Source organism: Myiozetetes cayanensis, unplaced genomic scaffold (assembly GCF_022539395.1).
Source record: "Myiozetetes cayanensis isolate MyiCay16 unplaced genomic scaffold, myiCay2020 scf7, whole genome shotgun sequence".
NCBI classification, from domain to species: Eukaryota; Metazoa; Chordata; class Aves; order Passeriformes; family Tyrannidae; genus Myiozetetes; species Myiozetetes cayanensis.
Genome location: NW_026087964.1, coordinates 37,690,792 through 37,705,628, shown reverse-complemented (window position 1 = coordinate 37,705,628; position 14,837 = coordinate 37,690,792). Strand labels below are relative to the sequence as shown.

General features: G+C 35.4%; 1 protein-coding gene across 2 annotated transcripts in view; it reads right to left on the bottom strand.

The window, feature by feature from the left end:
- FSTL5 (follistatin like 5) overlaps nucleotides 1-14,837 on the bottom strand; it is a 281,074-nt gene that overhangs the window by 192,125 nt on the left and 74,112 nt on the right. For both annotated transcript variants that reach the window (XM_050338164.1, XM_050338163.1), the window contains one exon: nucleotides 3,332-3,580. In XM_050338164.1, coding sequence (XP_050194121.1) covers nucleotides 3,332-3,580 — 249 coding nt within the window. The remainder of the gene's footprint in view (nucleotides 1-3,331; nucleotides 3,581-14,837) is intronic.

Genomic DNA, 14,837 nt, shown 5'->3' with positions numbered 1-14,837 from the left:
TAGAAAAATCTTTGCATCTGTTACATCATGACATGCCAATATGCAACTGATGGAAAAATTACAGCAAGAATAGAGGAAAAGTAATTTCTAATTTAGTATGACCATTATCTTGATCCATGTCAAAAATGTACAATTTGCATAACAGTCTCAATCATCCAGGAAAAACAAAGAGATACTTAAAACTTTCAACTTCAATTACCTTTTATGCCTGTGTTGTGCACATTTTGGAAATATGGGTGATTTAATTTGGTGTGAAATAAAAAAGCTAGCAAGTGACAATGAAAAAAGGGGAAAAGGGAGTTTAATGAATCTGGTGATAAATAATCTAAAATGAAAGGCAGGTAATGGACAAGAATTTGAATTTTCAGCAGCACGTCAACAGTAGTCAAAGCTGTCACTAGAGTACAGCTTTTAAAGAACTAACTTGCACTACCTTAAAATACATTTCAAAAATGTTTCAGACATTGCTCTCTGTGAAGGATTTGATACTTTTTGTCTGTGTTGTTCCACTCACAGCTTAGCTAAGGCACACATTTCTCAGTGATGCTAATGGAGTTTCAGCATATAAGCCAAAGATCTCTCTCATTTAGGAAGTCAATCCTTTAACTCCACTTATCATGTAAGTGTTTAAAAGGGCAATTTTCAAACCATTAAGTAGAACTCATGATTTTTGAGATCAACTATAAATCATTCCGTTACAAGATGTATTATTTAAATAATTATAGCTACCTAACTGCCATTGTAATGTTAATTGGGTATATAGAACATTTGCTTATAAAATTTTATTCTTCACACAGAGAATACTAAAGTGTTTTCTGGTAAGCTTACTCATTTAAATAAGGTGTATTTCTCAGCTTCGCTCATCTTAAGCTCCATAGCCAACCTAAAACTTAAAACTTATTTAAGAAGAAATATTTTCCCCTGAAGAGGAAGGGGTAGAAAGAAGAAATCAACCCTGTAGGAGGATTTGAAACCCAAAAACCACAAAACATGACATTGCTAGAGATGAAATTTAAAACAGATAAAATATATTTAAAAAAATACTAAGGACACAGTGGTTTGATCTGAAAATCAATGATGAATAATAAACCAGAAAGTAAAAATACTTAATTGCTGTCATAATATAGTCATTGTTGACAGTGACTACCTTATCATCTTGCAGGCATCCTTGTAGGAATCTCTTTCTCCTCATGCCCTGCCCCAGTGCAGATTAACCTCTATTGAAGAATTTTGTGAAAGCCTAAACAAAATGCTCAGAATATTTGTTTTCTGAATGCAAGATCTTTTTCATATTTCTCTGGCCTCAGAAGCAGCTCTTTGAAGTGAGGTCGTTTGTGCTAGAGGATGTCTGCTAAACCAGCAAGGAGGACATGTGGCGGTGCCGTTCTGACCCCATCAAGTCTCACCACCCTCACAGTAAAAAATTTCTTCCAACTATCTAGCCTAGATTTCCTCTCTTTCAATTTGTACCCATTGTTCCTCAACCTATCCCTAGAGTCGCTGATGAAGAATGCCTCTTTGGCTTCTCTGTAGCCCCCCTTCACATACTGGAAGGTTGCTGTGAAGTCTCCATGCAACCTTCTCCAGGCTGAACACCTGAACTTTCTCAGCCTGTCAATATAGGGGAGGTGCTCCAGTCCTCTTATCAACCTCATGGCACCCCTCTGACTTGCTCCAACAGTTCCATGTCCTTCCTATGCTGGGGACACAGGAACTGTAGGTCGTACTCTGAGTGGAGCGGTAGAATCACCTCCTTCAAACTGCTGGCCACACTTGTTTTGATGCAGCCCAGGATTCAGTTTGCTTTCTGGGCTTTGAGCACGCATTGACAACTCATGTTGAATTTTTCACCAACCATCACCCCCAAGTCTTTCTCCACAGGGCACCTCTCAACCAATCCTCCACCCAACCTGGGATTGCCATGACTCAGGTGTAGGACCTCCCACTTTGCTTTGCTGAACTTCATGAGGTTTGCATTGGCCCACTTCTCAAGCCCTTCTCTCCACCATGTTTGTTGCACCACACAGTTTGGTGTCATCAGCAAAGCTGCTGAGAGTGCACTTGATCCCACTGTCCATGTTGCTGACAAAGATGCTGAACACCTTTGGCCCCAGTAATGACCACTGCAGGCCACCACTCGGCACAGATCTCCACATGGGCAATGAGCTGTATTTGTGCGTGGGAGCTTGGATTTGGTAAAAACGCCCCAGCTCTTCATTTAGATGACAATTCCTCAATGATGAATGTAGTGAAAAATTCAACTTTAAAAATTTTTAAACTGGTTTCATTTGAACAACCTTATACTAATATTTTAACCAGAATTAAAAAAATTGTATTCAAGTGAAATACTGTAATTTAAATGAATGTTCCCTACAAAGGTGAATTTCATTTAGCAGAAATATTTTAGTAGACTTTTCTGTGGTGATAGTAGCTATTAGTTGGTATTACTCAGAGTGCAAATATACCCACAGCATAGAAGACTTTTAATAAAAACAGACCAGTCTTTAAAAAAAATATGAATCAATTCAACCCCTAGGTAGACTAATTAAAAAGGGTCTTACTTAAAAAAATTTCCTCTCCCCTCCAAAATCATCCACCTATTTTAACCAGTAAAAACATGCTGCAAATCTGTAAAGTACTGATAAACATACTTAATCAAAGTCTGTACTGGCAGACCTCCAGAAACCTGCAAGGTGTGCTCAAATTACACAGAAAAAGGCAAGTTGCTATTGTTGACATCTTCAGCATAAAATACTTAATACAAGGTGTATTTCACAGCATTCAGGTTGGCATCTCTCAGCATTCAGAAGATTAAAGCTCAACTAAACTTTCATGCTGTCATAAGTATACAAGTAAACTCTTCCTTGTCCAAATTCAAAGCAAGGAAGACCCTTTTAGCCATGAACAAGCTGCTGGTCCAGCAACTTCAATACCAAATACAAGCACAGATCCTGCAACCTTCCACAACCCCTCTGAAATGATAAATTCTGTTTTTCTGGTAACAAAGAATAACATCCCAAGGCTTTGGGACTGTAAGTGCATTCAGATGAATTAGGTCAGCAACCACATTTGTAAGGTAAGCTGCCATAGATTAGTTTCCAAGAGACAATTGGTTTATTCAGGTTAAAAAGGGGTGATTGCTGAGAGCACTGAGTATAAATAAAAGGAAAAAAAGAATCCATAAGATATCTCCAGAATGCAATACTTACTGTATTAACTTTGATTCATTTATTCACTGTACATTCAGTGCAAACTCCATAGAGGTTTAATTGAACTGCTTGAAAACACATACTCGATAGCCATATTCCAGGTATTGTTCAGCCATGCTTACCTTTAAAGAAACAATCTTCATTGTGTACAATGGTGATCTTTTGCTTTTTCAGACAGGCAGCTCTGTGCACTTCGCAGTGGTTTGGATAGAATTCTCCATCAGAACCACACACAGGCTTGTAATGTGGTTTGCAGTGCTCCATGCACAGACACTCTGCTTGACCAGTCTTCCCATTCACAACGCAGTGTCTGCCCAGACCACAATACTTGTTTTCACAAGATCCAAAATGGTCATCCTGACCAAGATAACCTTAAAAAAAAAAAAAAAAAAAGCTTGATTATTAATTACATTTGGTTTAATTGGATGCAAGATACAAAAACGATTGAATTGTGTACATAAAGTGATACTATGTCTTTTGTTCCATCCTTGACTAATGTTTAACATAAGTCAGCCTGAAATGAAAAAAATTTAGTCTCTTTATCATAACTTTTATGCTTTCATTCATTGTCATATACTAACTGTAATTAAGAGTATGATCTAGTAACAGGATTTACTCTTCATTAAAAAGAACCTCACAGTAAATCATGTATTTTTAAGTGCATATTGAAGTTTTTCACCTTAAGATCACTGTACTATTGCATGTAATAGAACAATGCATTCTTGAGAATTTACATCATAGAATATCTCAAGTTGGAAGGGACTCATAAGGATTATTGAGTCCCACACTATGCTTCTCACAGGACAACCAAAAACTAAACCATATGACTAAAAACATCATCCAGAAGCTCCACAAACTCTGACAGGAAGATAAAATAGACATTCACACATGAAGACTGAACACAAGAATAACTAGAGCTGGGTCAAGGTTCTTAACCAACATGGAGAATTTAAAAAAAAATAATACATCAAAACCTCTGTAGTGGTAACATAATAACATTTTAGGGAACAGAGCATGGATGAGCAGGATATTCAAGTGAATGGTGGCTAGAAGTTAAATGAGCCTCTAGCAGAATTTCAGTGAGGACAAATGTGATTTGGATAGCAAACAGAGTTTTAAGAGTGCTGCAGTAAAGGTAAAGGAGTTTCTACTGGCCACAACTTCCAGTTCCTTCTGCTCCTAAAACATGGACATGGATTGTCTACATTAGGCTACCAAAGCCACCTGTCCACTTTCTATCCCATCTGTGCTGCTGCCACCACATAAGATAAGGACTATTTGTCAGGAGTAGATCTCTTGGTGAAAGACCAAGTTCAGTGCAGAGTAATACTTCCTTATTATATCCTCAGTTTCTATTCTGGCTGCCATAGAACTATGGCTTCTTGGCAACGGAAAAGGGTATGATGTGAAAAACGAGAACAGAATTGTCAACTGCAACAACCAAAACTTCAATTACACAGGTGTTCTGATAACAGAATTGTGTCCTAAAACAAGCATAAAAATACTAAAATGCCTCCAAATGTGGAAATAAGACATTGTCCTTCCAATTCCTTTTATTCTCTCACCCCACACTCCTAACCTCCAGAACAAACACCTAGCATTCTAATTCCTTCCAATACATTCCTTATCCTCACAGCGTAGCTGAATAATACTTGGCTAACCCATACAAAAATAGTGTGAACAAACAAATCATAATTCCTAATTTGGTAATAATTTGGTCATATTAAATTCATTTCCTGTACTGAAGTGCTAACACGTCAGTACCACAGTTTGACGTGCATTTCTTGTAACGACGGAGAATTTATGTTCTTCACTTCAGTGGTAGAAAAAAAAATCTTATCACTTTTTCTTCTTAAGCTTACAGGTCTATTAGACTACCGTGCTTTGATTTCTTGCTTTCTCATACAGTACAAATTTTCTAGACTAAATGTACTACAGAAAGCACACAACCATAAAATTGGGTCTAATGACATGCTTTTGTTATATTAGTTGATAACAATTTCAGCACAAAGTTAAGAGGACTACATATTCACCTCAGGTGTTATATGGCTGATACAGCTACACTACAGTGATTTTTATTCACATGTATAGACTGGACTGATGGTGGGTTTAACTGTTCATGCACCAAACTGACTTGAAACAGCCAAACCCAATTCAATACTCAAAATTTCCCATAAGTTTTTGAAAATATTTCTTCTTGGGCCAATGTATCACCACTATTACAAGAAACAGACATTAATTGACAGAAATTCATGTAAACCCAATTTCCTTCTACTAGTGCCAACCTCAAATAAGGCCTTGCAATGTCCAACAGTGCTTTAAAGCATAGGTCATGCACACATATTACAGAACTTAAGAACAACTTCGAAGTGAGGGAATTGTTATGGTTCAAGGCCAAAGTCCATAAAGTCATTATTGTTTTTGCATTCTGAATGGAAAATAAGGATCTCAATCTGACAACCTCTCTGAATTATTGACAGGTGTGTGGTGACTCAACAATACATTGTTATATGTTGCTATGAAAATACAACCAATTTAAGACTACGCTTGGGACTTCATTTTAGTACTATAATTGAATCTGATGCCTGAATGCAAAACAGGCATCTACCTTTCAGATAAGAGAGAATGATTTACATAATATATACATGATGTATAACATAGACATGATATTTATAATATTGGAACACGTCAACATATACCAATTATGGACAGCAATAAACAAGCAATATTTTGCCTTAATGAAAAACTATATTTGTTATGAAATGTTTTATAAGTTTCAATTTTAGACCATTAGCTATTCAAAAACAATACATATTTTTTCATCCTCGTATATCTTCATATGCAACTTCTTCAGTTGAGGTCTGTGGTAAAATTCCCATTGACCTCAATAGAGGTAGGATTCTTTCTCCAGACATAGTCAGAGGCCTTAAGTTATAGTCTTAGGTTTAGCAGGTTTAAGAAACACTGTTCTGTGCTGAAAAGGAGCAGCTATGTAGATTATCAAGTGTTTTATAGTACATGCAGTACATATTTAAGAAGAAAGGTTTAAAAGTATACTCTGAAACAGTCCGCCAGCCAGTGTTTACCAGATCACTCATAGAAAAAAAAAAAAAGTAAAACCATGCAATTGCAACTGAGGTGACAAAAATGTTCAAAAACATAAATTTGAACTAAATTCTAAATAATGACTGTGAGATACTAATAAATGAGTTTAGACAGCAAACCAACCAAACAAAAAAAAAAACAGCTTAAGTAAAACCAACTTCTGCTGCTTTTCATTGCTTCAGCCCAACTTGCAAAAATCATTATATTTGACAAATCCTTCTTTTTATTTTATATTTCCAAAAAAGATATTTCTATAATTTTCTTCTTGGAATAGAACTGCTAAAAAGTTACAGGAATCTTGTAATTAACCTCCTATATTTTCAAACAATATGGCCAATTCATGAAATGCCTGTTTCAGTGACTCTCAGAAAATCAAGATTACCATTTTTCCTTCCTAGAATTATTATTATTGGAGCTATACTTTTGATAGCATAATAATGGAAATGAGTTGGTTTTTTTAGTTTTCTGAGGTTTATTGTTTAGCATGCAACTCCCATTAAGGAGACCATCACCATCACAAACACCAAGTGTTTCTGAAGGTTGTGCTTCTATCTAAGCATTTAAATTTAGGAAGTGAACTAGTAAAAGGTGAACTTAGGTTTCCATATTTAGATATAATTCAATAATTTAGTAGAGAAGGCAAGCAGCCTGGCATATTCAATATTAAGAGAATGAAAACCAGTCAGGATGACAAACAATCTAGCCATAGATGTTAATATTTTCCCATCAATTTGTTATTGCTTATGTGAGGACAGGTAAATCTATATTTGTCAAACGTCATAACACAACACAGGAAAGTGTGCACCCATATTAGCACATGCACTCAATTTTCAGCCAAAAACTATAATATCTATGCATTCTGAGAGTACCTACAGTACTGTGGAAAACAAAATGTATTTTGTTCCATTTGAAAGTAAGGCAGGAAACATTTAAATTATCTTAGCCTTAAGTTAAATATCTTACTCAAGAACTACCAGTAAAAAAGTATTACAGCCAAGACAGCCAAAGCAGTCCCATAGATTTTTCAGATTCTCTTGAAATTTAAAACTCTTAACATATATAAAATAACAAACAAAAATAAAAGTTTTTTTATTCTAAAAAGTATGAGGAAGTGCAACTGTTTTAGCTGTTAAGAAAAAAAATAAATACACTTTCAAGTTGTCAGTTGGAATTCCTCATACAGGTTTCCTATTTAAAGGCCAGTACTACAGCACCCAGAGTTCAGCAAGTTGTAGGTCACACTTGAATAATTTACAGTTGGGAATTAAGTGGATGTTTTAGCATGCACAGAAATCTACAGTTTTCCCTTTTAACTAATCCGTTTAAAGTAACATTCCACATGGAAGCTTTGGGAATTCGTGAGCGAATGAATCACCATGTTCTACTGTTGGCCCTGGGCTGGAACACACACAGGCTTTCTGTATGCTGAGCCCTTTCTCACAGACTTACTGCTTTTTATTTCTCTAACATAATTTGCATTCATGGCTTCCATCATAACTTGCTGCATTACCTACGTGTCACGTAAAACAAAATGGGAGCTGGTTCTGGAGATAATGCATCGATATCCTGTGTACAAATAACTAATGGTTGTTACTGGTGTCCTATTCACCCCTCTTTTATTTAAAACCATTTTGTAAATGACAATTATAACTCTACAGTTGTATCTTTGTTTAATACAAAATCCTATGAAAGGCCCAACCAAGACTGTAATCGTTACTTTGGTAACTGTTCAGTGTAGTCTCAAGTTTCACATAAAACAGAAAATATGCCAGGGACATCAGAGGGAAGAAGGAAGGAAAAAAAAAGGTAAAAAAAAATAGCAAATAAGATTGATCACCACCTATCATTAACAGTCATAGGGCATTAACACTGAGCATGACCTCAATATGAACTCTGAGTATTTGCTCATAAATATTAAAATTCTAGACTTTTTCTATTCTTAAACTGTAGCATTTTAGCAGAAGTTCTTTGACAAATTTTGATTTCACTAGCAAGAGCAGCTTGTAATTACATGGACTGAGTATGACACTAAATCTGCATTACTCATTATCTAGCACTCTCGTTATATGAAATTATTCAGTAATTTAGCATTTTTTATTTTGGTTAGAAATATTTTGCGCAGGGGGAAAAATGTAAAGAAAAAGGTGGATTATTTTAGAATAATTCAAAATTTGTCAATATAATGCTTATGTTAATAATTTTCCACCTCATAACTAACAGCACATATCTTAATAAACTAAAGAGAGAAAAGATTTCAAACTCTTCTTACCAATCTGTTTTCCAAATATGGTAATAGAGGGCCTCACCTGAGCATGTCTTGACTTGAAACTGTAGCATCTTTGATTAATTGGTTGTTGTGCGAACCAATATCATAACAATACTGTTTTAACAACTGAAACAACTGGTTTTATTAATGGATTTGCATGCAAAGTAATTTTAACGTGCATCTTCCATAAATTACATCCTGACATTTCTTGCAAATTGTTAAAGCAAGAAAAATTCTTATTCCATATTTATTCGCTTGTCTTTCTGTAACTGACTTATCCCTAACAGTTACAAGTCATCTTCAATTTAAATAGTCTTTCCTACCACTAACTACAATCTGAAACTCATACAGGTAAAAGGACATTTACCCCCAGATCTCAAAACATCACCTTCGACACCCTAGATTTAAAATCTCTACCTTAAAAACAAAACAAAAACCAAACCAATTTCACATTTTTTAAAAGTTAAAATTAAACTCAGAGGTGTCTCGTCTTTACACTTAAAAGTACCTTCTCATCTCTTCACGTTCAAGATTTTTTTTTCCTCTCAGCTTTTCTAGGAGCTTAACTTTAAGCAGAAAGAAAAAAATATAAATTAATTAGCTGTCCAGTACATTCTGAAGTTCTTTGTCTACATGGAATAGTAGAGGCAGAAGGTCAGAGAGAAAGAGCGAACTATGGCGAGAAACTATAGCTGAGAAAAATTACTTAAGTGATAGCATTTTTTCTGACTGCACAATAACAAACTTGACAATTAAAAAACCAAGGTACAATAGTCAAGTACAAAGCTCATTCCTCTTAAAAGAAACAAAGAGCCACTTGTCTAAATAAATTTGGTAGAAGAGAAAGTAGTAAATTTTGTCACATCACAGGTACAAATAAAAAAATTTTATAGAAGAGAAAAATTGTAAAATTATGGTCCTTCACCACAAGGACAATCATTAAAGTACCAATTTAAACTATGGTCATAGTTTGAATACAATTACTATTAACAAAATAGAGAAATGTCTGAACTATATCCCTATTCACAAAGAGTATTCACAAAAGGTTGATCATGAAAATAAATATTCTGAACATGAGTTCATCAATTACAGATGAACAAGTCTGAGAGACTTTCCTGCCTTGCACTGTTAAGGTATAACCTTGTAAAGTTTGATAATGAGATAGAAAATCAAAGAGCTTCAAAAGATGACCAATATATAGCCAGAAGAATGTGCTATGTCACTCTGATAAGCAACAACAAGCAAGCCTGCACATATTGAGTTACCAAAAAAAACCAAAACAAATGGTGGGTAAGATGTTGTGAGGGAATGTTTTAAACCAAAAAGTAGGATTAAAAAGATGGAGCTCAAGATAATCACAGAAAGGTAAAATCATTCAATGTTTACTTTAATCAAGGTTTTCTATTTTCTAATTATTTGTAAAATAGTTGTACAGCAAGACTGCTTTAAAAAATTTAGGGGTAGGAATAAGCTTTTGTTAGAATATTGTTCTTCCTCCCAGGAGGTTTTCAAGAGTAGAAGTGCAAACTCACTTTGAAAAAGATAAAACAAAAGTGAGCTATTCCCATTTCCACCCCAGAAAGAGCTTCTCTTAACAACTCTGTCAAGCAATTCTGTGGCACATACTTTTTTCCTAAACTCTGCTGTCACTGAAAGCATTAATTTGGATCTCCTTCAAAGTTTACTCAGAGTCAGAGACAAAACAGAAGATTGCATTGGCTGCACTAGTGGTTCAAAGATGCAAAGGTGAAAAACAGGGTCAAACAGAAGTACCATAGCCATGCAGGTGCAGGATGAGCACTTGCAGCTTCAGCCCATAGCCCTCAGCAGTAGCCCCTTGCAACTCACACCCCTCAGCCCTGCTCCCACCTGTAGGGGTGAAAGAAAATCACACAGACTGCTGACCATTGGCTTGCTGTGTCATAGTTTTCCTTCAGCTTCAGCCAAGTAAATGCTTTATACAACAGTTTACTTTGCCTGTGTGTAAAATCAATTTTTGGCTGGGTCTTGGATTGTCCTCTCCTCTATTCTTTCCTACCTGACCCCTCTACAATCACACACACAAAAAAAGTTCCATTGTAAAGATTTGCACCTCCATATCATTTGACAGATCTTCTGGTATGCTTAATATTTATTGCTGAGGACTGAGTAGCAGAAATAGACACAGGCATTATGACTGTACGGGCTTTTTTCAACCTTCAAAGTCAAAGCTAAATACACTTAAGAGAATGGTGGTCTCTATTCAAAATAAAGTCACTTTTTTATTGTCCTTTAAAGGTATATTGGAACAAATTAGGACAAAGTACCACACTTGCAAAGGCAAAACTACAGTGAGAAAAAGGAAAAGAAAATTATATCAAATAGTACCAAGATCTGTACATTTGAATACCCAGCTAGTAATCTGAAATATTGAAATCTCCTAAAAAAGTGCATCTGTCAGCCAGAAACAATCATTTTAGCATTTTTGCCCATGTGAATCCTTTTCTCCTGTCAGCACTTAGTGCCATCTTCAGCAAAATTCACAGAATTTAGTTTCCTCAGAAAAGCGAAAAATCAAATCACACCTCCTCTACTTGAATCAAATTGAAGACTGGGAACAAAAACACCAAAGTAGAAAATGAGGACAAATCACAATGCAACATGAACTATGCAAGAAGACCTTTTGCTTTTTAGTCTGAAACTTTTCCCACCTTCCAGAGCCTTCACCTGCTCCTCCCTCTTCCTGGTAGCAGCCCCTTTATGGGGGGATTGCTCTGCTCCAGGTGCCCACATCAGGGCAGCAACTGCCTAGCCTTTGCCTCCTCCAATTAAAAAGGTTTTCTGCAGATTCCTGCCTCCGTAAACTTCTTTGCTCACCTGTAGAGCTATTAAACCCCTGCTTTGATATCAGAGCATTATAAATGACTGTGACAACTTCACTGCACAGCCTGTCCTCCAGTGAGGCACTCTGTTCAGCTTCCTGCCTGTACCAAAATTACCTTCACCACTGAAGTCCTGCTGGGAAGTGCTCTGGCCCTGTGCCCAGGACCCAGACAGTAAGGTCTTGTGCAAGCTCATAGCCTAAGGGTCCGCCAGTTCCCTCAGGTGACCTTGCTGTCCTAGCAAGGAAGGTTCACATGCTCATGGGAACCAAGAAAGGGTTGCCCAATCCTCTATCACTGGTAGGAGGTGATCTTTGGGCTCAATACTAAGCCTTGTGAAAATCTCTTTCCTTAATCACCCTCCTTACATTTGACCAGGGACCATTAAATTGGTAAAACGATCTGTGGGCTACAGATATGCTACTTGCCTTACAGAGGGGAATGGAAAATTCACACAGGTCTGACACAAACAGCTGAATAAATTTGGAATAAGAGTACTGCTGGCTCTAGGCATAAACATAGACTGATGTCCTTTGAGCAGTTTCAAGCCAGTAATTCATTACTTTCAATTAAATCCTTAGCTGTACCTAGTATTTACTGTGCGTGTCTTTCTCACATATTATCTTTATCTTTTGAAAAATGTTTATTATTCATTTAACATCAAACCAAGGGCAAAAAGAGTTTCTTTAAAACAAATAGGGAAACAAATTACACGTTTGCCTCATCACAGATACATGGACCTTTATTCAAATGGTTGATTGCTTTTCAATTGCATCACAGCAGGCAATTCTCTATTCTGCCAAACAAGTTACCCAATGTCACCAAGAGCAGGAAATGTGCATCACAGCGACAGCAATTTTGAAAAGGTCATAGCCTGAACAACCTTTCACACATTTTAATGCCTATTTGAAGTAAGGCTTGAATATCATAGAGGGCTAGCTTAGTTCTCAGTCAGACAAAACAACCTGTGTATTGTTCACTTGTTATTCAAAAACCAAACTGATTACCTTCAGCATCAATGATCAAAATAAACAAAAGTTTCAGTTAAATTATTGACTGGAATTTTTCTTAGTTAAAAATTAGAAAGGCTGTTAGGATTTGGTTTCAAGAACCAAGATAGTAACTGCTGTATCACACGATAATATTAAATTTTCCTCTTTGGCAACTTTTCACCTGAAGAACAGATTTGTCCATTTTGACTTAATAGTATAGTAAAATACTATTGTTTCCTTCATAGGCATATGTGGCTTTGCTGGGATTAAAGGTGTTTCTATATGAAACAATATTTTATAGAGAAAATTTAACTCATCCCCTGATCAAGTAGTTGTCACTAAAAAAAGATCATTCAATTATCCATGGTCCAAACTAGCATGCCGTTATACAGATACTATGCAATTCCTGTGTTAGGCATTGAAACAACACTGGGTTTTTTTTAGTTTTCCTCTTCAAAGCTTCCCTTGCAGAAAAGAGCTGTGATGTCTTTCTGCTACCTTCCCCAGGGACCTCTACTAGAAAAAGTAGTACAGACATTGAGCAGCATTTAACCATATGGTTAAAGTGCAGCATCATTTCTGTTCAACGAAAGCTAAAAAAGAAATGTCAAGTATTTTCAGTTTTACTGATGTGAAACATTTGCTCCTCGTAAATTTTACATTGTCCATTTTTTCCTACATGTTACTAAGGAATTGTGGTGGGTTGACCCTGAATGGCAGGTTCGTGCCCACCCAGTTACTTGCTCAATCTCCCAGGAACTCAGAAGGAATTCAATAATGAATTCATTCACTAATTTCCATTGATAGGCAGATGTCCTGCCATCTTCTAGAAACCACCACAAGTAACAAATGTGCTTGAACATTCATGACTTAATTCTGCCACTTTAAGTAAGCTAAAAGTGATGCATAGCACAATGCACTGTGCATACACCTCTTTTTTTTCAGAGCAGGACTGATCCTGTCTGCTCTCTATGTTCAGCAAAGTTGTGGGATTTTTTCTGGAGGTGTTACAGTTAACTCAAAATATCTACAATTATTAAAAATCATACTGAAAGCTAAACTGTTCTAAAACAAAAAGGTAAAATGATTTTACAGATCTCTTTTAGGAGATAATATTACTCCATGAAAAGAAAAAACATATGGAAAAGTGAAGTATCAAAAATCTTCATCTTGACATATGAGAATATTTCTTTATGAAAAATCTATAAAAGCAATAATCTACATATGCAGTCCATTTAAAATTATTTTTCCACGTTTGTATAGGTCTATTAAAAAATGCCTGATACACCAGAGATGGCCACTCAAATAAATATAAAACTAATTTCTTTCACAGAATATAGTGTACACACAGTTTCAATTTTATATCTGGTAGCCTTTGTAGAAATAGTTCACTACAGAATAGATTATTCTTGTCTAATAAATATGTAAAAGCAAACTAAAGTCAAAATGCAAAGTCCTATCTCCTACATCATGGAAAATCAATCTTATGAGAAAAGTGTATATATCTTTATGAATGAGAAAGCATTTAGCTTCCAAAAGAAAGAAAGAAAAATTCTAGTCAGACGTTCCAACTGTCATGCTTTTTGTATTAGTTCATATAACTTCTGTCTAGTGACAAATTGCCCTTATAAACATGGAAAAAATAGTACTTTTTTTCTTGGATAATAGTAGAATTTGATAAAACCCATTAGCATTGCTACATATGGATTAATCTAGGGCTCTACTAGTAGATGATCCTTAAGCATTTCAGAAGTACAAGCTACAGAACTAATTGTACAAAACCAGAAAAGATAATTTTAAACTGTTATTCAACACAGTGCTGTGTCCAAGAACACTTGTAGTGATTCATAACTTTCATATCTGGCTCAGCTGTTGCATTTCTTCCCATCAGAAGATGGCAGAAAGTTAAACTGAAGCTTATGGCCAACATAGGTACCAAGTCCCTGTCAATTGTTTCAATGGCTTAGCTACAAAAGCACAGAAACTATTTAAATGAATCAATAATATTAAAATCCTGGTATAATATTTGTTGTATATGGAATTTCCAAAAGGAAGACTAATTTTATGCCCATTAATAAAGCTAAAAAGTTTGTTACATGTCATACTTTCTCAAGTAATTTCAAGTAATTTATGAAATGAGACTTGCAGATGCAAATTTACTTGTTATAACTAGAGAAATAAATTTTGCTATAGGAATAACTATTTTGAGCTACTAATTTTTTTTTTAATTTATTTTGCTGAATTGAAAGTTATTTCAGGTCAACAAATCCTGTTTATGCCTGGTACCCCTAAATTATTTATTGCAGCAGAAATAAATATTTAATCACAAATACTTTTAAAATAGCAATGCCTTTGTAACTAAATTTTTACAATTTTTTATCATAAACAGTTTAGTTAAATGACT